The 22208-nt window shown below is 39.8% G+C and overlaps 1 protein-coding gene across 2 annotated transcripts; it reads left to right on the top strand.

The window, feature by feature from the left end:
- Positions 1–3531: 3531 nt before the first annotated feature.
- Positions 3532–20572, top strand: tmem248 (transmembrane protein 248). Of its 2 annotated transcripts, none has more exons than XM_004551166.5 (7): positions 3532–3887; positions 5639–5797; positions 6512–6800; positions 10953–11103; positions 12122–12305; positions 13295–13438; positions 15710–20572. In XM_004551166.5, exons 1-7 carry the CDS (start codon positions 3885–3887, stop codon positions 15728–15730), a joined length of 951 nt encoding a protein of 316 aa, XP_004551223.1. In that variant the 5' UTR covers positions 3532–3884; the 3' UTR covers positions 15731–20572. The 2 variants fall into 2 exon arrangements, with proteins under 2 accessions (XP_004551223.1, XP_004551222.1); XM_004551165.5 differs by having other exon boundaries at positions 13295–13476.
- Positions 20573–22208: the final 1636 nt, after the last annotated feature.

Raw genomic sequence — 22208 nt, 5'->3', positions numbered from 1 at the left:
AAGTACTGAAATCTGTAGTAGTTCGATTGAGAACAGCTCCGACTATTTACGACTCGTATGTAACTCCGTTGTACTAATTGCAAGAAACCGTCCTCTTACAAAAATAGTAAGAGGTGCCCTAATTTGTGTCCAAAAGGAAACTTCGCGCTTTATTTTAAAAGACAAGCAACCATTTCCGGAAACTCTCTGCTTAACCCCGATTAACTTGACACAACTAGCAATCCTAAAGGGGCTAGTGTGTAGGCTAAGAAGCATGGGCTGCAGCCTTTTTTTCCTTTCCAAAAACTTTATTTAAACAAATATAAACAGCAACGTATCAATAACAATGACAGTATATTACCAAAGTTACATTCAAAAAGAGGTAAATAAAGTTCCAGGGAACAGTTGAAACGTAATAATGAGAGAATAATGAGAGGTAAAGAGTAAAAATTACATAATAATATTTGGAAACTGTGATAGAGATCGCACCAAAGTTTCTTCTGCATTCGATTTGCTTTGATTAGTCAATAATTTTATACATATCAAGTACTGTTAGGGTCGTTGCCGCCGTTTTAGTTTTCGAATCTCATCTATGCTAAAACTAAAGAATGATATCCATTAAAAATATACCAACATTTTTTTAAATTAATTTTATTTTTCCTACATGAAACGTCCCCAGAATTATCAGAAACTTCGCTAGAAAACAAATGTTCACAAAATAAAACAGCTGTATCACAAAACATGGGCATTTTACCTGTTTTTTGTTTTGTTTTTTTAATTAAAAACTATTGCACATTAATCCCGCATATTTTGGAATACATATACTAACAAAATAAATGAGAAATAGTTTATTTATTTAAATCACAGAAATAATCAATATTCAGTTTAAACCTTCCCAGGCTTTAAATTACTATTGCTATTTTAAAGTATTATTATTATTATTATTATTATTATTTTAGTCACAATGCAGTATTTGTCTGATATGTCTGGTCCATGTTCTATATTTGTAACATGGAATTCATTATAAGATAACAACCTATGGACTGTGGACTTCAGGAAGCACACAGCCCCACTCCCCCCCCCCCCCCCCCCCCCCCCCCCCCCCCATCATCCTGACTGACACCCTCATCACCTCTGTGGACTCATTCCGCTTCCTGGGTACCACCATCACCCAGGACTTGAAGTGGGAGCCCACCATCACCTCCGTCATAAAGAAAGCCCAGCAGAGGATGTACTTCCTGAGGCAGCTGAAGAAATTCAACCTGCCAACACGGACGATGATGCAATTCTACACCGCAATCATCGAGTCCATCCTCACCTCCTCCATCACCGTATGGTTGTCAGGGACAATCAGAGGCTGCAGCGTGTTGTGCGCTCTGCTGAGAAGGTGATTGGCTGCAGACTCCCATCTCTGCAGGACCTGTACACCTCCAGGACACTGGGGCGTGCAGCTCGGATCTCAGCTGACCCTTCTCACCCTGGACACAGTCTGTTTGACCTGCTCTCCTCAGGCAGGAGGCTCCGGTCCATTCGCACCAGAACCTCTCGCCACAAGAGCAGTTTCTTCCCCTCTGCTGTTGGACACATGAACAATAACCGTATGACTGTTCCCACCACTAACACATGACCCTACACTGTGTTCACTGCATCATTCCATGTTTGCACTGATCACCACCTGCACTTATGTATATATCTATCTACTTAGCACTTTTAATTTTTATTTTTATGTTTATGTAAGCGTTGTCTGACAGTATGTTTGCACTAAGTACCGCAGCAATTTCCTAATGTTGTAAACCTGCTCAACATTTGGCAATAAAACCCTTTCTGATTCTGATTCTATCTTCGAACTTGGATGACATCATTGTAGATGATCCATTTCTGGATTAAAATAATTTTGTGTTTTAGTTGAATAACTTTATTGTTCCATATGTAAGATCTGTGTGTTGAGAAGTTGTGTTTAGAGGCCTAGGTCAATGTTCTCTGTTTATGGAAATGATGTGTAATTTCTGGAGTAGTTGCTAAGTTGATAGGCTGCAAACTGCAGTTATGGGGAAAAGATCCATTCAGCAACAGGCTTCTGGTAGCAGTCATTTTTCAAGCACCAGCCGCTTTAAAAAATAAATAAATAAATAAATACACATGTGCAAGTTCGTCTTTTGGTTTAACACCGTTTGTAACCTCCATCGCTTCTCAACGTGTGCCATCAACGAGTTTACCTTGTCGTAAATCCTTTACAGGATCAACTGCTTTAGCAAAACAGTAGCGCTTTATGGGCAAACTTGACTTTGCTGTAAGATAAACGAAAGCATGTAAAAAGCGATTTATTTCAGTTCTGGCCAACTGCATTTGCCATATTTGCGAAAACTGAAAAGCTTGTTTTGGCTAGAAACAGGAGTTTCTAGTCCTTTAGCGACCTCTGCTGCGCCTAAGGCTGAACTGCAGGAGGCAGTATATTTTCTGTCCAGGCACGAATTTAAGACTAATCCATGCAGAAAATACTAAAACATATATTTGGTGTGTAAATGACACCTGTCCTGAGACAGGTGTAATTATACAAAATATTAATTAAAATGCAAAATGTCTCTTAAAACTATTTTCTCTTGTTCCAGCTTCGTGATCACTAAATTGTATTTCAAATGTTATTATTCAAATAAGTTATAAATCCACGTTTTTATTCTGATTTTGTGTCTGATTGTTGAACCACTGTTCAACATATTTTAAAAAGTCAACGGTAGACCGAACATATAAATCAAACATTCTCTTCTGTTTATCCTTTTCAGCGTAGCGTGAGGCGAGGGCTTGGAGGCTTCCCAGCTTAAATCAAACATTCCAAACATAAAAAAAAAACCCCAACAAAAATAAAACATTCTGCTTTTCTGAGTATTTATTTGTTATATGCCACGACTCTACATCTAAAATGAAATATATCAATTCAACCTGTTATCTTGTGCAACCCCGTTACTCTAATTTTAGCCCTGTTACCGTAACAGTTAAATGTTTTTATTAGCCCACAATAGTGTATTTGAGCAAAGATTTGAAAATAAGTGCTGAAAACTTTTTTTTTTTTTTTTTAAAGAACAAAGCAAAATGTGTGTCTATTAAAAAGTAGGGCTTATTTTGATGGTAATATAAGTTAAACAATATTAATATTGACTTTTTCAGGTTTTAGAGTATTAGTTGTACCAATACTTGCATGACAGACGCCAATAAAATATCTTACTAAAGGTGTACCTTTGATGCCTGAGTTGGAACAAGCTATTTTCTTGATGGTTTATTATTTGGTTTTCGTAAATACATAACATAAATAACGGATCAGTTTTTTACGACTTTTCAACCCTTTACAATGGGACATTTGGAAACATGACAAAAGAAAGAAGAAAAAAGAAAACGTCAGACGTTCCGTTTCAAACCTTTCGTTTCCTATGGTACCTTAACGCTGCAAAATCGCTTGTACTCTACGTAAATTACGTAAGCCTGCGCATCACCGACGTACTGACGTCTATTTTCAGGCGCAGGTTCTATGAAAATAACGCGACGGCGGCGGTGCGGTGCGACGTTTTTACTACGCAGTGCGGGGGCGCGGACGATATGTCGGCAGAGGGAGGACCCGGAGACATTGACGTTGTTCCAGGCTGTACGAGAAAAAATACTTCTCATTAGTGCAGCGGTGAGCTATAGAGCAAAGAATGGGAAGCAGTACACACGGTGTTTGGTGTGCTGAAAGCCCGGCTGTCTCAAGCGAACACCGATTTTTGCTGTTCCGCGGGATATTCAGCAGGGACTAGCTTCAGGAAAGCGAGTAAGCTAGCAGCACAGGCTAGCTTCGCAGAGAGCTAGCTGCCTTGTTATTGTGATACCGAAACGAACCTTCCAGCTAGCATCCGTCAGAGGAACACACGGGAAAAATGGTAAGGACAGCTTGTGCGTGCTTTCCATCTAATTTAGCCAGCTTTGTCACTTTGTCGAGGTAGCTAGCGACCCGAGTCGTAGTATGTTACCGAGAGCTTGTCACCTGCCTGTCGTTTAAACACAGGGCTGAATTAACGCACGTCTGCAGTTTTAAACGATTTTCTGTCATATTATCGACGGTTTCTTCTGGTAGGGCGTTAATTGTAGAATTAGATGTTCACACTATCTTCCCAATTCTGTTGCATCAACATTTTGCATTAATTCTTTGAAATATTTCAGTATACAGTTGGATGTTTTGACAACTTTAGAGAACGATAAAGTCACATGGCTCCAGCAAATACGCGGAAATGTCCTTGCTTACTGTACTGCATACTCGGTACAGGGCAATGAGTTCAATAAACATGCATAAAAAGCTCACACGGGATCCTTGAATGATGTAGAGGTGCTGTAATTATTTGAGCCAACGGTTTATCTTAGTTCCTCATCGTGGTAAACATCATGTCAAAGGCCGTGAGCATATTGCCTGCATAGTTCCATCTGACTGGGTGTGTGTGTGTATATATATATATATATATATATATATATATATATATATATATATATATATATATACTCTGTTCCAAAGCATCAGTGCAATTTTCAAAGTTTTATTTGATTGAGTGAGAGGATTTTTTTTTTTTTTTAAAGGTAGCTCTGCTGCTAAATGTCCTGTTTAAATAATTCCACAGCCAAAGCAACTTGCTGAACCAGTTAAGTGCCGTTTTCGAAGAACCTGTGGGCAATTTGTGTATACCAGTCTGATTTGACTCCGGTGTCATTTAACAACATTAATTCCGTCTTAGTTTATTATCCGAATATGATGAACTGTATCAGTGGGTCTTAACCAGATACAATGCTGAATAATTTTTTTTAGTGTTATTTCATGCTGATGATACGCAGTATTTATATGATGCACAGTTGTACAACAAAATACACAATAAACCATAACCATAAGTTAAGTGTGATTGCAGAGTTGGCGTGTTTGAAATTGGTTGAAATATGTAGCACATTACTTTATTACAACTGGTAATTTAAGTATTCACTTCCCTATGCTTCCCTATGTGTGATGTGTAAAGTACCAAAATAACACCTATATGTGAGACATTCTTAGATTCTAATGTTAGAGATCCTGCAACTGCCGTTGGGCTGTGCAGGGCTCTCTCTCTTCCGGAAGATGATTGAATAAAGAATTATAAATGTTTTGACCACTATGAGTCGGGTTTTCTCTGTTCTATCATGGGGATCAAAGAATCTGGTTTTAATACAAGACAGATCATCTAAATGTGGTTTGCCTAGAATGCTTCACTAGTTATGACTCTGGTGGCGAACTGTCTGCCAGAGATGGCCTCATTTGCTTAAATTTCAGACAATGTAATTGTATGGTGCAGAGTAACTCTGAAGCATAATTTTTAAAGGTAGATTTAAGTGTGAGCCCAGCATATTTGTTGCTGTTTAGTCTGTGCACAATCTTAAACTGGACTCTAAAGCAAACGTCTTTTTTTTTTTTCTTCATTTGAAACTGTGATCACTGCTAATGCTGTGTTTAAAGCATTTAATGCATCACTTTGTCATCGTGAGTGACACGTATGCTCATATGCCTTGTATCAGTCATTTAAGTTGGGTTTGTCTCTTAGTGCAAACCTCGATGCAAAGCAAGTCACACTCTCTCTCATACTTAAATATTAGCTAATCTGTGCTTGTCTGTGTGCAGGTGTACTTGTTAAATCCTATAGAGAACCTGAGAAGCTACATCAACAACCGTCCACCTCTGGTCATTTTTATGATCAGTGTAAGTGCAGTGGCCATCGCCTTCCTGACCATCGGTTATTTCTTCAAGATTAAAGAGATCAAGTCTCCAGAGTTAACCGAGGTAAGGCACACCCGTGCAGTTTTTTGAAGTAGATGAAATTATGTGGTCCTAAAATGGTAAAGTGTGATCACTGCTAATGCTGAATGTCAGGTGGTGGCCTTTGTTGCCTGCTTTATAACTAAAGGGTGCATTTTTTTTTCTTTTATTAAAACCATGCTTCAACTGCACTACAGGATGTAAGGCTGAGAACAGCTTTCTTGTAGGATAAAGTGGGATATATATGTATCTGACCCCTTTTCACCTGGCTCTGATGTGAGTCAGATTTAAGGGGCATTTGGAGCACATGGTGCTCTGCCAAGCCCAGTTCAAAAGAAAATGATTTGGACCTGCACATTTCATGGATTCTTCTTTTGGTCATGCACCATCTCTCAGTCAGGATTTATGAAGTTTGATCAGGTAGCTTTTAGATGATAAAGCTGACAATCAAACAACCTGCACTAAGCAACTAGCTCTGCCCTAGCTCTCGGCATGCAGAGGGAACAAGTTATGATATAATATACACATTCTCTGCACAGTGTGCAGCATGTAAATCTGAAAGGAGGCATATGCAAATGAAAAAGGTTGTTCTAGTTAAATAATTGGATGCATTGTAACCAAACTAAATATTGCACATAGGTTAAATATTGTCTACAAATACATACAGTAACAGCAACATTGTACATGAATTTCTGTTGTCGTGTCTGCCAGTTAAAAACATATTCACTGTTTTCACAGGACTGGAACACCTTTCTGTTGCGCTTCAATGAGCTGGACTTTTGTGTGTCAGAGAATGAAACGATAAAGCACGGCCTGAACGAGTCGACCACGCCGGAGAGCATGGTGGTGACTAGCGGCCAGGCTCGTTCCAGCACTCAGGTTCCCCTACTGCTGGAGGACTCGGGGCCCATTAACATCTCAGTCCCCATCACCCTCACGCTGGACCCTCAGCGTCCATTTGGAGGGTATTCTCGCAATATCACCCACCTGTATGCCACGGTGCTGGGGCAGCAAGTAGGCCTCTCAGGTAGGTTCTCATATTTCTTTGCTAGGTTTGATTGCTCTTGTAGCTTCGATTAAGGAAGAAGAAAGATTGTTACTTGCCACTGCAGGTGGTAGATGTACGCCTAATACACGCCAGCTCATACAGATGTAGAGTAGCCTAAAAACAATGTTTCACAACAATATGTTGGTGTTTAGGGGTCGTTTAAAGGTTTGAAATCAAAATCGGTCAAGTTCTTAATTGCCTCTATATTTCCCCTAAATTTGTAAGAGGTATTAAATGTGTACAAGGTATTTTAAGACTGGTTAAAAAGCAGACCCTTTTGTCGAAAATCAATAGGCTACAGCTAAGTCAGCTGTGGCTCAAACGGCTGTAAGTGTACTATACATCTTCAACTTCCTTGTTTAGTTTGGCCAGCATCCAAAAGTTCAGCGATTCGCTTTAATTTCATGTAAAGGCGAGCCTTAAATACTGTGCTGTTGGGATGATTTTACAGTTAGCTGTATACCAAGCAGCAAAAAATATAATACCTTATATCAGTGTTATTTTCTCTTATTTCTTAATTTTCAGGTATTAAAAAGCATTTGTTTCGATTGTTTAAAATGGTGCAGGAGTCTTGATGTGACAGGTGGTGATCAGGCCTTTCAGGCATTGCTTAGCAGAGGATATCTTTGTATCTAACAAATTAGGAATTCCGCATTTGCTCTGAACCCTTTCATGGAAAGGCAAGTTTGGAAACTCGGATGAATTCTACACTCGTTGCTCGTGCTATGCAACAGGTGTTTTCTTTAATTATCATGGGAGAAACCTGTGTTCTCTATAGTGTGGAGAGTTTTTGCGTTGTGGCTGCCTTTTTCTGATGTCAGATGCATCTTCTGTTGGGCTTTTTACTTTACCTCTCAGTGCTGTGACTTTACTTCAACATGGTGAGCAAACAGCAGAGGTGTTGTGTAACGTTAAGCTGATCCCGGCGAGCCCACCAAGTGAAACATGAATTCCTAAAATGCTGTGAAGCTTCTGAATATGTCTGCGGGCTTATCTGAGTGTGCGTTAGCAAACTTTTCCTGATGATGCCCTCAGGGGTCGGTGCGTTGGTGGTTCTTGGTGTCCGGGGCTGGGCGCTCAGGTATGTACCAGCTCACTCCCAGTGACTATTTGGCCTGGTGCCTGTTGCTCGGTCAGGCCTCTTCCGGGGCAAAGGGGGCCCTCGGGACTCCGGCCTCTGGGCCTGCGGCTCGGTTCACTCTGGCACAGCTGGCTGCCGGCAGAGCCGGCGGGCACGCCACTGCAGCCCCCTCTGGCTTCTGTTCTGTGGCTACTGGGTGACCCCTCATCTGGGGCTCTCCTCAGCTCTTCCCAGGAGGGTGGCACGGATGCCCCTCCGGTGGTCCTCCTTGGGCTCTCGCACTCTGGGGCCTCTGGATGTCTGGAGCCTGGATCTCCTCCATGCCTGCTTCATGCCCTGGGGGACAGGGCTATGGCTCTCTACATCCTCTAGCAGACCATTGCATGGGGAAACCTTTTGAATACAAGCGCGCTGATCCACACAGGTGTGCACACGGGTGTTCACTCTTCATAGACATAAACTACACCTTTATTGGCTGCTGTTTCCAAGCAGCCAATAAAGGTGTAGTTGGAATGCTGCACAACAGCATTCAATATTTAGTGTTTACTGCTGTTTACACTTAGCTAGATTAACGTGATGGTGTTGTGTTTAGTAAGTTGCTCTGTTTTTTTGCTTGTTTTCTCTTCTTTTTCTCTCAACAGGTGATCCAGGAGATTTGTTTTCTCTTCTTTCTCTATTTAAGTGCCCTTTCTCACTGTCCCTCTTCCCTTCTGTTTTTCTTTTCCTTCATCTTTCTTTCTCCCTTTCCTATCCCTCAGTCAGGTCTGTCCCGTCTGTAACAACTGAAAATAAAATAAAATAAATAATAACAACAAAGGTTGATCAAATGGACCAATACGGCAAGGTCTTGATGATCCATTTGGCAAAGTAAATCCATTGGGTATCCTTGTTGGTCTTCAGACATCAATTCTGACGGCTAAAGAACCAAATGGGACAGGCAAAAAAAAAAGAAGCAAACTTTTCCTTTTGTCTAAAGTGCTCATACACACTGAAAGACCATGTGTGTTTTCTTGCTGCTTCACTTCTGAGGTGCTGCATGTTGGAATTAGGAAGGCATGTTAAAAAAATGTGTGAAACATTACACTTGGCAGATTTCTGGCTAACAGACTCTGCTTAATGTTGCCAACTTTCAAAGTTCAGGATTTACTATGTCCACATGAAGTCCAATTTTTTTTAAAATTTTTTCTATTACTTGGAGGCAAAGTTTTTAGTCAAATGAATTTTTTATATTACTTTAATGCAGCGCTTGTTTGGAGAGAGTGTAAGCCTGGTTATTTGGAAATGGCTACAGTTTACAGAATGTCACATGCAGTCAGAACGCGGTGCTTTTAAACAAGGACAGCTATCAGGAAACGGCTGTTATTAGTGTGTAAGAGGGAGTGTGTTTGTGATTGTGCTTGTTGAAAAAGGGAAGATTGTGGCTTCCTTGCATTTTGATTGTTCTAATTATATGAGTGAATTAAGTCTTTTATCACAGGAAACCAAAACAAATGATGATAAAACAACCGAAAATGTACTTTGTACATGTCCAACTGTATGAGGCTGGGGATACATTAATGTTAATCAGTATTCTCATAAAGAGAGTCAAGCAAACATACCTGTATGTGCATGTTTTCTGACAGTGTAGGTGAAACATTGGCAACAAATAACAGTTTTTACCCAAATTATAAGAGCTGCTCATCCAAACTACATCACACTCAGCACTGAACTTTGTCACAAATTTGCATTTGGGTAAGCAGCAGAGTGCGTGTGAGTACCTGCCAGGTCTGGAGTGAAACAGACGAATGGCGGTGAAAATTGTCAAAGACATCTGTTGAATTGTCAGTAAGATCAATTTTGCATTTAAAATAAATAACGGTGATTCAAGTTTTGCTGTGTCTGTTCGGAGTGACCCATTCTCTCCTTTTAAGGTTTCTGGTTGCAGGTTCCTGTTGCCTCAGTCACTTTGCGTCATTGACTGTAGTGTTGAACATGTCATTTTAGATTCAAATTCACCCTTAAAAAACAAGTAGTCATCTGCAATTCTCTATTCAAAGAAAGTGATTTAGTTCCTGCTTACACAAACCAAAAATTATTGTTATTGTCGATGTTAATGGATAATGATGAACTATTATTGTCACGCATACAGCTGGTTGGAGTAACTTTCTCAGACTTTATGCTGTTATTTCTTGTTGGAAAGTGGAGGGTGGGGTTTGCTTGAGTCTTTCTTGAGGGCAGAGATCCAAACGCTGGCATGACTTTCTGAATGAAAGCGATTGTGTAACATAACATCAAAATATACTCATCTGAACTGTACTGTCTTACCTCAATTCTCGTTTAAAATTATATACTGCAGCCTTATTTTGTAAATTACATTTCATAAAGAGGCCCTAGTTTGTGTTTTATTTTATTGTGCCGGAGTTGTGATTGGCTGAGCTGTTAGCCAGGAACAGCATTATCTTGAATTTGAATGGCAACAAATGTATTACTCGGAGAGAAAAATCAAATGCAAATGCTGCATATTAGTTCTATGACAGGTTTTTTTTTTTTTTTTTAGTATAAATGCTTATTTTTATCATTGTACATCAAAGTTTCTCATCTGTTTAAACTAGAGTTTATAAAGCACGAGTTGCCTAGTAGAACAGTTTTTGGACTTAGTGAGAATTTCTTTTGTTTTCTCTATTGTCTCCTCCATCTGGATGAACACGTCAGTCCTAAATCACACCCAGGAGTCCACTCAGTTTGACTGATAATCCTCTAATCTCCTTTGCAGTTTGAAAAATATTGCATAAGCCTACAAAATCAGCCTGTCATTAGTTATCAGGGGGTAGCTTGGTATGAGCCTCCTGCTGCAGGAATTGCATTCATACTGTTTGGACTGTTCATACCTCTGATATTCACTTTAGAGCTCAGAGGTTTTTAGCTTGATCTTGGGGTCATGGAAATGCAACACGAGGTTGCCTTAAAAACATTACATTGTGATTAAAATGTAAAAGAAATGAGTTGGTGACATCTTGTCGTGAAAAGTTTAAAACAATCTGCTGCTCTCGTTGTCTTTGTTTTGCCTGTAGGCCGAGAAGCTCATGAAGAAATAAACATCACGTTTACTCTGCCCGTATCCTGGAACTCGGACGACTGTGTTCTGCACGGTCACTGCGAGCAGGTGGTGTTCAGCACTTGCATGACCATCACAGCGGCCAGCAATATCTTCCCAGTCACAGTGTGAGTTGGACTGCCTCCATAACTCAAGGGAACAAGCGCACTAAATTAGTCTTGAGCTTTCTGATGCAGACTAAATGAAATGCAGCTTTGAGGAGTTTATCATTCAGTAAAGGCAATAAGTCTGCGTTGCCTTGTTTTACAGAAACATGCATTTTTGTTGTTGTTGTTGTTTGTTATTTTGAACCATTTGAGAAACCACAAAATGTGCAGTAATGTGCAGCTTCCTTTTGTAGCTCTGCAGTTAAAGTGATTTGCAAGTACTTTGTTACTACAGCGTTACATTTTGCAAATGATTGACTCACAAATATTTTTGCAGGGCTTGTGCATGCCCATGCATGGAACAGACGTATGCCGCTCAATTTGATTAATTGAATCTGTCAAGATAAGCAAGAGGTAGTCACGGTGCAAATTGCATCACCTTGCATGTTGCAAATATGATGAAATGTGGGTCTTGTTAAAGTGTAGAGGCAGTGTGAGTGAGGCTCCATCAGACAAATTAAGCTTCATTTGTTATCTTTTACTGAACTATGCCAATTATCAGTGTAGTAGCAGTATTTTTATTATTATTTGTAGACAGTCATATTGTTTCATTGGATCAGTTGCCTTGGATACTGCTTTAGATCCCTCTGGTGGCCCAGTTGTAAACTGCATAATATGAAATTATACATTAAAAAGTTATAAATTGTTATCCACAATTTTTACTTTACTTATTTATTACTATAATTATTTAAAATTGATCAAAACCTCTTGATATGTCTGCTCTTGTGCTTTTTTTTTTTCCCCCTGTCAGCAGCTGTGGCATCTGTGTGTTGCATTTGTTTTCCTTCCTGTCCTGATGGATAATCTGTTGTCACCCAAATAAGCAATTTTTCATAATAAGGCTGTTTGACACAAATAAACATAAGAAAATATACAGAGCAGATAAACAGCAACAACATCTGTACGTTTCTCTGCTATAATATGGTGTGAACAATTCCACTGCACCAGTTAACAAAAGCCCCTGTGTTTTTGTTTGCAGGCAGCCACCACACTGCGTGCCAGAGACGTACACCAATGCCACATCTTGGTACAAGGTGTTCACCACGGTCCGCGACTCAGATACCAAGTACAGTCAGGACTACAACCCCTTCTGGTGTTACAAAGGAGCCATTGGCAAAGTGTACCACGCACTCAACCCAAAACTTACCGTGATTGTTCCAGATGTGAGTCACCACAGCCCCTCAGTTTTTGAATTTCAACAGTAGTTCTTTATGTCTCATTTCATTTAAATACGTAAAGGTAAAAAACAAAGTTTCTGTGATATGCATCCTTTTAGTGTAATTTCCCCATGATTTAAACAAGTAGGATGACTGAGAATAAGAATGGTATACTTTGTTGATAGTATTTTTTTAACCCATTGTAACACAGAGAGATCATTTAGAGGTAAATGTTCCTAAACCTGTAGTTTATTCTGAAAGGCATTTAGATCTGTACTGATGGGCGTAGGTTGTTCCAGGAACAGTGAGCTGCATTTGAGCTGCAAATGTACCAGCAAGGCTGGAATTAAATTATCATTAGAGTGGACCTAATATGCTTTTCCCCAATATATGTACTGGTACAATGTTATAGGCTCACGTTACATACCGCCAGAGTTTCAGATTAATCAGGTTATCGTACGTGTGAGTAATCCATGTGAACCAAAAGCTCAGGCCTCAGACTGCTATAAACACTCTCTCACATCAGTCTTTTGCACATTAGTCCCCCCCGACGGTTCAAAACTTTTTATAAGGGGCAGCCAATCAAAGAAAGTTGGGGTTAAAGAACAGGAAGTTTTGATGATGCATTTTGAGGAGGAGGCGCAAAGTGAAGTTCAGAGGAAAATCGTATACTGTTGTCTGAGGTATTGACGCAGGCACCACAGTAAGTATGAGCAGCAGCTGAAGAATACACCTGAAAACTGCAGACATGTTAAGACCTCTTCTAATGAGAAATGGCTGATCTGTTTAACATGGAGCTGCAGCTGTTATGAGAGAAAACACATGCATGCAGTAACTATTATACGTATTTTTTTTAGTGTACCACCTTCACCAAAAACTACAGGTAACTTGTGCAGTGAGCAATAAAGAAATCAAGCTTGTAGCCTTCTGCTTGAAATAAAACCCGAAGTTACTCTGTGACATTAAACTGTGTCTTTTAACGCTTGTCTTACTAGGACGACCGTTCCCTCATCAACCTTCACCTGATGCACACTAGCTACTTCCTGTTTGTCATGGTCATCACTATGTTCTGCTATGCAGTCATAAAGGGGCGGCCTGGCAAAGTGCGACAAACCAACCCTGACTTCTGTCCTGAGAAGGTACAACAGACACCAGCAGTGCTATATGACTTCAACAGGTAGTTTCAGTCAAGTATCAACTGACCAGTGATCGGTCAAAGACTCGCTCCAATCAATGACTCTGCTGATTTCCTGCTATCTCTGCTTTTTGTTTGTTTGTTTTGGCACATGAACTCCTTACAAACTCCAAACCAAATGAAAGAATATTTAAGCTTCCCTTGAGAGCATAATAAAGACGTCCGAATGCTGTAAGATTTGGTGTAAAAGTCTGGGTGAACATTATGGTAATGATCCTTGACTGTGCCTGGTATATGAAGTAGTTGCATCTCGCTTACAGAGGTGAAGGGAGTTCATCCTCCTTGATCTTATTGTTTGTTGCATGTAGCACAGTTCGTTTTCCCCATACACATAGCGAGTTCACACCAGTTGAGAGAGAGTGTATTTTAACATAGCTGTTATTTTTGTTTGCTTGGATAAGGAAGGTGGGGCAACAGCTGCAGATTTCTTTATCTAAGAGCTCATGTTGGGACTCTTAGTTTGAAATATTGAAGGGAGGAGCAAAACAAACAGAGTGCAGTTTGTCTGTCTTCTTGGTGTGTTTACCTCTGCATGACTCTGCCTTGGTTACACCCAAACTGGCACTCCAGTAACTGGCAGTTTCCCGCATATTCATTGGTCTGTGTGTTTTGTTCTGAAGTGGAGACCACCAGCAAGCAAACAGATGGACTCTTTGATGTCTCTAACGTAACAAACACAAGGAAAAATAATATGTGTGTTTATGTAGCATCGTCTCCAGGTTAGATTGTTGGAGCTTAAATTTGTGAGGCACATAAATGTCGAACACTCAGATCACAGAGACTATAAGCCACATTTAACCACACATTCATAACTATACAAGCAGCATACAAGGTTCTGTTCAACCTCTCATCTACTGACGATTCACCAGATAATTTGAGATCCATGTCTTTGCACTGTGGGAGGAAGCTGGAGGAACCCCACACAGGCACGGGGTGTAGCCCCAGCTTGGGTCTAAACCAGTGATGACCATTACACTGGTGCTTAACATCAACTATGCACTGCTACCTCTCCACACTGCTGTATTTGGTGTTCACACATAGGGACCTGATATTTTGATTGCGCACCTGTCTCGTTTTGCACTTACAAAGCTTGACCTGTGACAGCGTGCTGACCTGCGGGCAAAGCTGTTCAGTTCAGTCTTGCTCTGTTTATTTTCCCTTCATTGCTGGTGGGAAGACAACAGCAAACAAACAGCAGTTTGGAAGGATTTCACAAATGCAGCACCATGTTTGCAGTGTTTTTTTTTTTTTTTTTTTTTTTTTTTTTTTTTCTTGGTGGTCCAGTGGTTTAACACAGAGCTTGTCCTGTTTGCTTCTCTTGCTCACTTTCCCCACTGCTTATGTTTGCTATAACAATTGCTGGGAAACTTTACTGCACTTATGGGATCTTAATCATTTTCTATCAATTTATTTACTGTTGTTGTTATTAATATTGTTAAAGTTCCCCTATATGTCATCACTTCTATTTCATATGTGGAAGTGAGACTAGAACAAAAAAGTAGAGTTGAGTAGCAGAAATAGTTCATGTTATTTGTCGTGATCCTTTTGTCATTATTTTACTAATGACTTCCTGTTAAGTGAAATTATCTTCTCAATTGTATTTGCTAGCGATAATTTAGCTTCTATTGTTTGGAAAGCAATGTGAAAGGGGAACCTAATGTTGCCTTATACATAAAGGAAAGGTTCATACTCAGAGTAGCAGGAAGTCCAGCTTACTAATTTGATTTGTTAACTTAATTTCACTCTGGCATCATGTCTGTTCTCTGTATCAACAGATAAAGAAGCCAGAGTATCTGTATCATATCAGAACTGGGGAAAAAAACCCATGGATAGTTGCATCCCGAGACAGATATGATGAGAATTGGATACTGTCTGTGTACCACTTTCTTAAGGATGCTGAGATTTAAATTTTCAAAATAAAATAGCACAAAACACTCAAAATATTGCAGCAGAAAACAACAGGGGATGCATTGGAACAGTCACCAATAGCTGATAAAGTCCAGTCGTGTTTCCCAAATAAACATCAGTGAAGTGCATCGATCAGCTGGGGGTGGGGGGTTAAATGCTTGCAAAATGCGTCTGTGTGTAAACAGACAAGTAAACAAGACTCTTGTCTTCCTCTGTCACACTTTCACCGCTCTTTGCTACATCACCAGATTTTGGTACCATAAATTTCTGTAATTACTGAAACTGAATTCCGTTTCTTTTATTGCAGGTGGCGTTGTCAGAGGGTTAAAAAGACATCAGAGAATGGCAGGACTTACCTGTAACATGGACACAATTAAAGAAAGAGAAGAAATTAATTAAAAAAACAAAAACACGACTTACCAGTTGCCTAGTGGACCCTGGAAATACAATAAGGGACACAAAAGCTCTGTGAATGCATTACTCTTGCAATGTTGGGTTTCTCCAACCAAAGATATACAAGTGCCTGTATCTGTGGTGTAAATATTTCTAGGAACTCTTTAGTTTTGTTTTTTTCCCTTTTTGTTATTTCTTTTGATTTTTGCCTGAGCCCCCCAGTGCCATGTCCAAACATGCAGTACAGAAACAAAGCAGAAGGCCACATCCAAGAGCTACTTCTTTTTTCTGGTGGCGATTGGGACTCACCTTATGAAGCACGATAGACAGAAGTGTTTTATCAAAGTGGTAAATGTTTAGATATCTTAAGGTCAAAGTGGTTTTGTCGCCCTGATAACAAAGCGTGATGTTTAATCACCTGGAACATGTTTAAGGAAACAGAAAAGCAGGTAAATAATGATTAAATCCTCAGCGTGCGCTCACCATAGCAGCTTAAGCGAGGAATGGAATAAAGTAGTACTTTTCTCTGCACCAAATTTGATGGTTTAATTAAAATTCTAGTTAGAATCGGGTTCTTTAAAGTCCATTTAGACATCTAAGTGACATTTAAGTGATTTAAGAATTTCACATCTTCCTTTTACGAACTGCTTTTGATTAGCAGTTAAAGAATTACCAGAACTTCCTGTTGTTTGTTGTTGAAATTTGTCACATATTCTTTTCTTCTTCTTTTTTGGCCTTATGCTTTCCTCTGTCAGTTGCTTCTTCACTCACCTGCCTCTTGAATTTAATTTGCTGCCAGTCACTGTGCAGCAGTTTTGGTGTTTGATCCAGTCCTCTCTGTCGCACCCAGGAGATACAGAACATTTGATCTTGCCTTACCTACGGTGGACTTGCTTGCTTGAAAATAGGCGTGGGTCATCACTTTTGTCCCTTTCCCCACATTAACTCTCCGCCCCTTTCTTCCACAGCCAAATATCACATTTTATTTGTTCTGGTATGATGAGCCTGTGGTTTGAAATAAAGCTTGTGCCCTTTGTCCTGTTATTGTAAATGTCGGGTGACCCTTGAGTTACTTTATATCAGACACTTTAGTTACGTCACCTTTTTGAAATGATAAATTATATGAGTTGCACATGTTAAAGTGTTTTCATAGATAGTGCACCTTTGGATGTCTTGCACATTTTGTTATTATCTCCTGTGATTATTTCTTTTCATGTAAATAAACTAATTGGCCTCCATGTAAAAAATAAATATGATAATTAATTCTGCTGCTCAGACGTTTACAATAACCATCCTTGTTTGTTTTAAAGAAAAGTTTTCATCTAATATAATGTGAAATGATAAAAAATACTGTAAATCATTTAGTGAATCCTTTGGTTATTAATAACTTGTCATTTTTAATACATCTATGTAGGTGTTCAGAAGCCCAATTTCAGCAACCATTACTCCTGTGCTCTTGGGACTCCATATATTAACAAATGCAAGTTAATCATGGTAAAAGTTTGACGTTTCTATTATATGTAAGGCATCAGTCGCAGAGTCATAGTGACTGAAAAATGTGTACTCTGACTGGTTGGCAAGTGGTTTCAGGAGGTTGCTGGCTGATGATCGGTGAAATTGATCGCAAAGGGAGTGCTGCACCAGAACCTGGCAGATCACTTTGGTCTGCTATAGCTTACATGAAGTAGGGAGATTTCACAAGGTGCAGCTTTTAGTTTGACGGTGGACTGTTTCCATTTTCAGTTTGCATCATACTGTTCGGTTTCACTACCATTTGGCAGTTAGTTGGCAAGTGTTTACAGACATGTTGTTGTTCTCCATGCAAACTACAGGCAATTCTTTGACTCTGCTTGCAACCAGCAAGGTAGTTTTTGGTGTTGCACTGTATACCTTGGTGCAGTTTCACCTAATGACAGGCAGCCTCAGGCAATCATTTGCTAACCAATAAAAGAATACACGTTTTTCTCTGTTAGCCAGTGGTTAACGAAGGTTGCTGACACCTCTTTCATACGACAGTGTGCACTACTCCCCCTAGAGGACAACTTAAAATGCCTCCAAGCAGAAGAGAAAGAAGTAGGAGTTGGTCCACCACTGAGTGCATCAGAGTTTGAGAAACGCTGAAGTGGCAGTTTCATTAAATGTGTTTTTGTAAGAGCGAGGTGCTGCTGGCCTCTGAAGGGAGTAGTAAACACCAATGGTCTTCCTGTTCTTAAAACAGGAACACTGAGTTTCACAATAAAATTGTGTTTTTTAAGGAGGCATCCAAAGCACTCTACTAGCCAAGTGTGTTGCTTCTTTAATGATAATACTGGTTTTTGGATGTAATGTATAACAAACAATTTGCGTTTTACCAGAACATACTTTCATTTGAGAATACATTATACCATCAGAACAGAGGGACTATTGCAACATTTCACTATTAAGAACTGTAGCAAATAAGAATGTACTTTTCTTTCAAAAAACAAGGGCAAACTTCTGAGCAGCAGTGAGAATACCATTATCATATTTATCCATTTATTATATATTAATTATTAAACTAACATTTGTATTATTTTGAATGACATGAAACTGTGCAAAGACTCATTTTGTGTGTGAATGTATGAGAGTGAGTTTTGGATGAAGTGTAGCTGCAGACTGCAATTCTCTGAAATCTCGTTTCCGAGTGTCTGATTTTTGAAAAGGATTCTGTTTCAGAGACAAAACAAGTCACCTCCCCCGACTTCCACCTGCAAAACTTTCAATCTGTTGCTGTTTGTTTGCGTTTCTCTCTGAGAGCAGCACATATTAGATCTGCAAAAACAAAAAGACAGTGCTGTATGCCTGCTGGTTTGTTGCATTGGTCTGTGTCCAGAGACTTGAGTAAAAACCTTCCTACAGAAGTAAAGATTGCCTGTTTGTAATTACGTATTTTGTTTCCTTTTCAATAGCATTTACCGATACATTTAACTTACCTCTGCTATATTTTTGCTCCATAATTGATGTACTTGTTGAATGTACTGTTTTTATAAGCAGCGTAATCTAAATCTGAGATGCAAGAATTCCAAGTGATTCAAAATATGTTATATAAATATATAATTTTTTTTTTTCCAGTTTGGGAGGCTTTACTTGAATTGTGTTGTTTGTTTTGATTGGTTTTCATAGTGTAAGGTTTTCCCGTCATGTTGTTGTATGAAACGCTGTACTTAACATTTGCGTTTTTCGTGTGTATGTCAGTGAATGACTGGTTTTGGTTGTAATGGTTACGATACCCCCCAAACATACACACAGAAAATGATGCTAGAAAAAGTCTTCCTAATTCTATTGTTCAGATGATGAGCATGGATCTGTTGCGTTCTCTCATCCATCTATTGTGCTCCCACCTGCTTTTGTTTGTTTTTGTTTTCTTCTTTTGGAAGATCTTATTGGTCTGTTTGGGTATGGATGGGTAGCCGGGATTGATTTAAAGGAACTTGAAGTTGTGAATGAAGCTGTCTTAACACGTATCACTTGCATTTACCTGCTTCATATCCTTTTCTCTGCGATTTTCACCCCCCTCCCTTGGGTTAAATTTGCATCTCTGACTGCAAAAAACGCCTTAACATTGTCTTTGCTTCATCTATCACATATTGTAAATCGCACAGGAAAAACTAAAGCAAATCTTAACTATTGTGAAGTGTACATTTAAAGGATTTTAAAGGAGCAGATGCTTGCTGTTGTAGTTTTCAAATTACTCCACTATATCACTAATGACGTGAAAACAGTTGCGCCATATTCACCTTAAGTTGCACCATGTCGCTGTGTATGGAGGACTGAAACTGCCAAAAAAAACACAAAGCTCAGTGAAAGAAGGTCTTAATCATGCAGTTTGCTGAGAAAAAAACAAGGAAATTTGAGATGAAATTGGTTGCAAAGACTTATGCGGTGCTGCATTACAAACCTTGCGATTGCTTTGCACCCTAATAGATTGCCACAGTTGCCCATATCTTAGAGGGAAGATGCAAACTTGCCACCTTACTACTGGGTTTCTTACCAACCACAACAGGTTGCAGCGGTAAGGCAACTAAAGCAATTGAAAGTTTTTCAGTGGAGTTTGCAATCAGTTGTACCTCCTGGTTGCCAGCAACCACTTGCCAACCAGTTAGGGAATGCAAATTGTTCCCTAGCGACTGGACGGTTGACATGGCTTTGCCAACCAGTTTCCACGCCTTTGTCACATCTATATGCCGCCTGATTGGAGGGAGCTGTTTGTGCAGAAAGTTTACCTAGTAACACGCACTGTATGACTCCTTCAGATGTATATTAAAGCAAAAAATGACTAAAAATAAGAAAATAAAAAAGTAAATTATGAAACAGGTGGCAAATGAAAAATACAAATAATATAAAAGGAAAAGCAAAAAAAGTGAAATTAATTCAAAGAATACAAAATGACAAAAACATTTAAACAAATCAGCACATTTAACTAAACGACGCCTACATTTATTTTAATTTGTTTCATCTGTGCTGTTGGCAGTTTCAAGCTACCATACCAGTGTTTTGTGTTTTTTGCTATAACATGACTCCAATAAAAGGTGCCCTTCCTCCTCTCTGTCATCCTTTTTGTCATGTTAGCAGCGCTTACAGGCAAATATTAAGCCAACTCTGTGCCTTCTGCACTGTCGAGCTGCATCCTCCTCCCTGTACATACAGTAGATAGGACCATAGGTTTTAATGTGGCTAGGATGTCATTCAGACCCTTTTCCTCCCCAGTGGAACTGCTGTAAATGAATTCAAGTTTAAATAAACAGTCTCTGAAGTTCAACCGCTCTTCGTCTCTGACTCTCCCTTTATCCCCAACACCACAGCATTTATTAATTTAGATTAGGGAGATTAATGATCTCCCAGGGAAAATAAACTAATTTGGCTCTACCTAAAATAAGAGGTCAGAGAAATATTAAGATCTGTAAGCTCTAGCTCTCTCTGCATGAAATAAGGATTGTACTGGTGATGTTAACGTATTTCCATGGCATCAAGACACTTTAGCATTACGATAAAGTACATGGCATCAGTTTTTCCAAGTTCTTCACATTATCTGTGTGACTTAAAGGGCAGATGGCAGCAAGGCAGAATTACCAAGTAGGGCCTGACCGCTGGAGATGAAGAAATGCCAAACTAGCCCTCGAGACCCAAATTGCCAAGCAATCCCCTGAATGGACAACTCATGAAGAAGGTGAGGCTCCAAGAATATTTAAAGCAGAGCTGAAGTTCAGCCAATCATTTCGTTTCAATGGTTCATTCATGTAAAGCAGGGATGGGCAACTCCAGGCCTTGAGTGCCGATGTCCTGCAGGTTTTAGATGCAAAGCCACAGTTGGATGTAGAGGACTTTTACTCATGGAGGTAATATAAGTATTGTTCTGTGATGTACCAGTATAGATGTGCCTAGTCATCATATATGTTCTCTTGGCTTCTCTGGTGACTAGAAAGTGCTATGTGAACTGGTATTGGTGTCATCCTAAGGGAAACTCCATTTACTTATTACCAATTCACCTATGTTAACAGTGCATACAGAAAGTATTCAGTGCTTCTCGCTTCCACATTTTGTCATGTTATAGCCTTATTCCAAAATGGATTCAATTCATTTTCACTTCAGAAATCTACACACAATATCCCATAATGATAAAGTAAATCTTGCAAATTCAGTTAATGCAGTTAAAACCACCCCCATCACCTCTGTGGACTCATTCCGCTTCCTGGGTACTACCATCACCTAGGACCTGAAGTGGGAGCCCACCATCACCTCCGTCATTAAGAAAGCCCAGCAGAGGATGTACTTCCTGAGGCAGCTGAAGAAATTCAACCTGCCAACACGGACGATGATGCAATTCTACACTGCAATCATCGAGTCCATCCTCACCTCCTCCATCACCGTGTGGTACGCTGGAGCCACTATCAGGGACAAACAGAGACTGCAGCGTGTTGTGCGCTCTGCTGAGAAGGTGATTGGCTGCAGACTCCCATCTCTGCAGGACCTGTACACCTCCAGGACACTGGGGCGTGCAGCTCGGATCTCAGCTGACCCTTCTCACCCTGGACACAGTCTGTTTGACCTGCTCCCCTCAGGCAGGAGGCTCCGGTCCATTCGCACCAGAACCTCTCGCCATAAGAACAGTTTCTTCCCCTCTGCTGTTGAACACATGAACAATAACCATATGACTGTTCCCACCACTAACACATGACCCTACGCTGTGTTCACTGCATCATTCCATGTTTGGCACTGATCACCACCTGCACTCATGTATATATCATGTATATATCTATCTATCTACTTAGCACTTTTAATTCTTATTCTCATTTTTATTTTCATGTCTATTTAAGCTTAATTTATAACAGTATTTATAACAGTATGTTTGCACTGAAGCACCGCAGCAATTTCCTAATGTTGTAAACCCGCTCAAC

The sequence above is a fragment of the Maylandia zebra genome, linkage group LG10 (assembly GCF_041146795.1).
Source record: "Maylandia zebra isolate NMK-2024a linkage group LG10, Mzebra_GT3a, whole genome shotgun sequence".
Classification (NCBI taxonomy): Eukaryota; Metazoa; Chordata; class Actinopteri; order Cichliformes; family Cichlidae; genus Maylandia; species Maylandia zebra.
The sequence above is the reverse complement of the archived record's forward strand: the minus strand, read 5'-3'. Positions and strand labels throughout refer to the sequence as shown.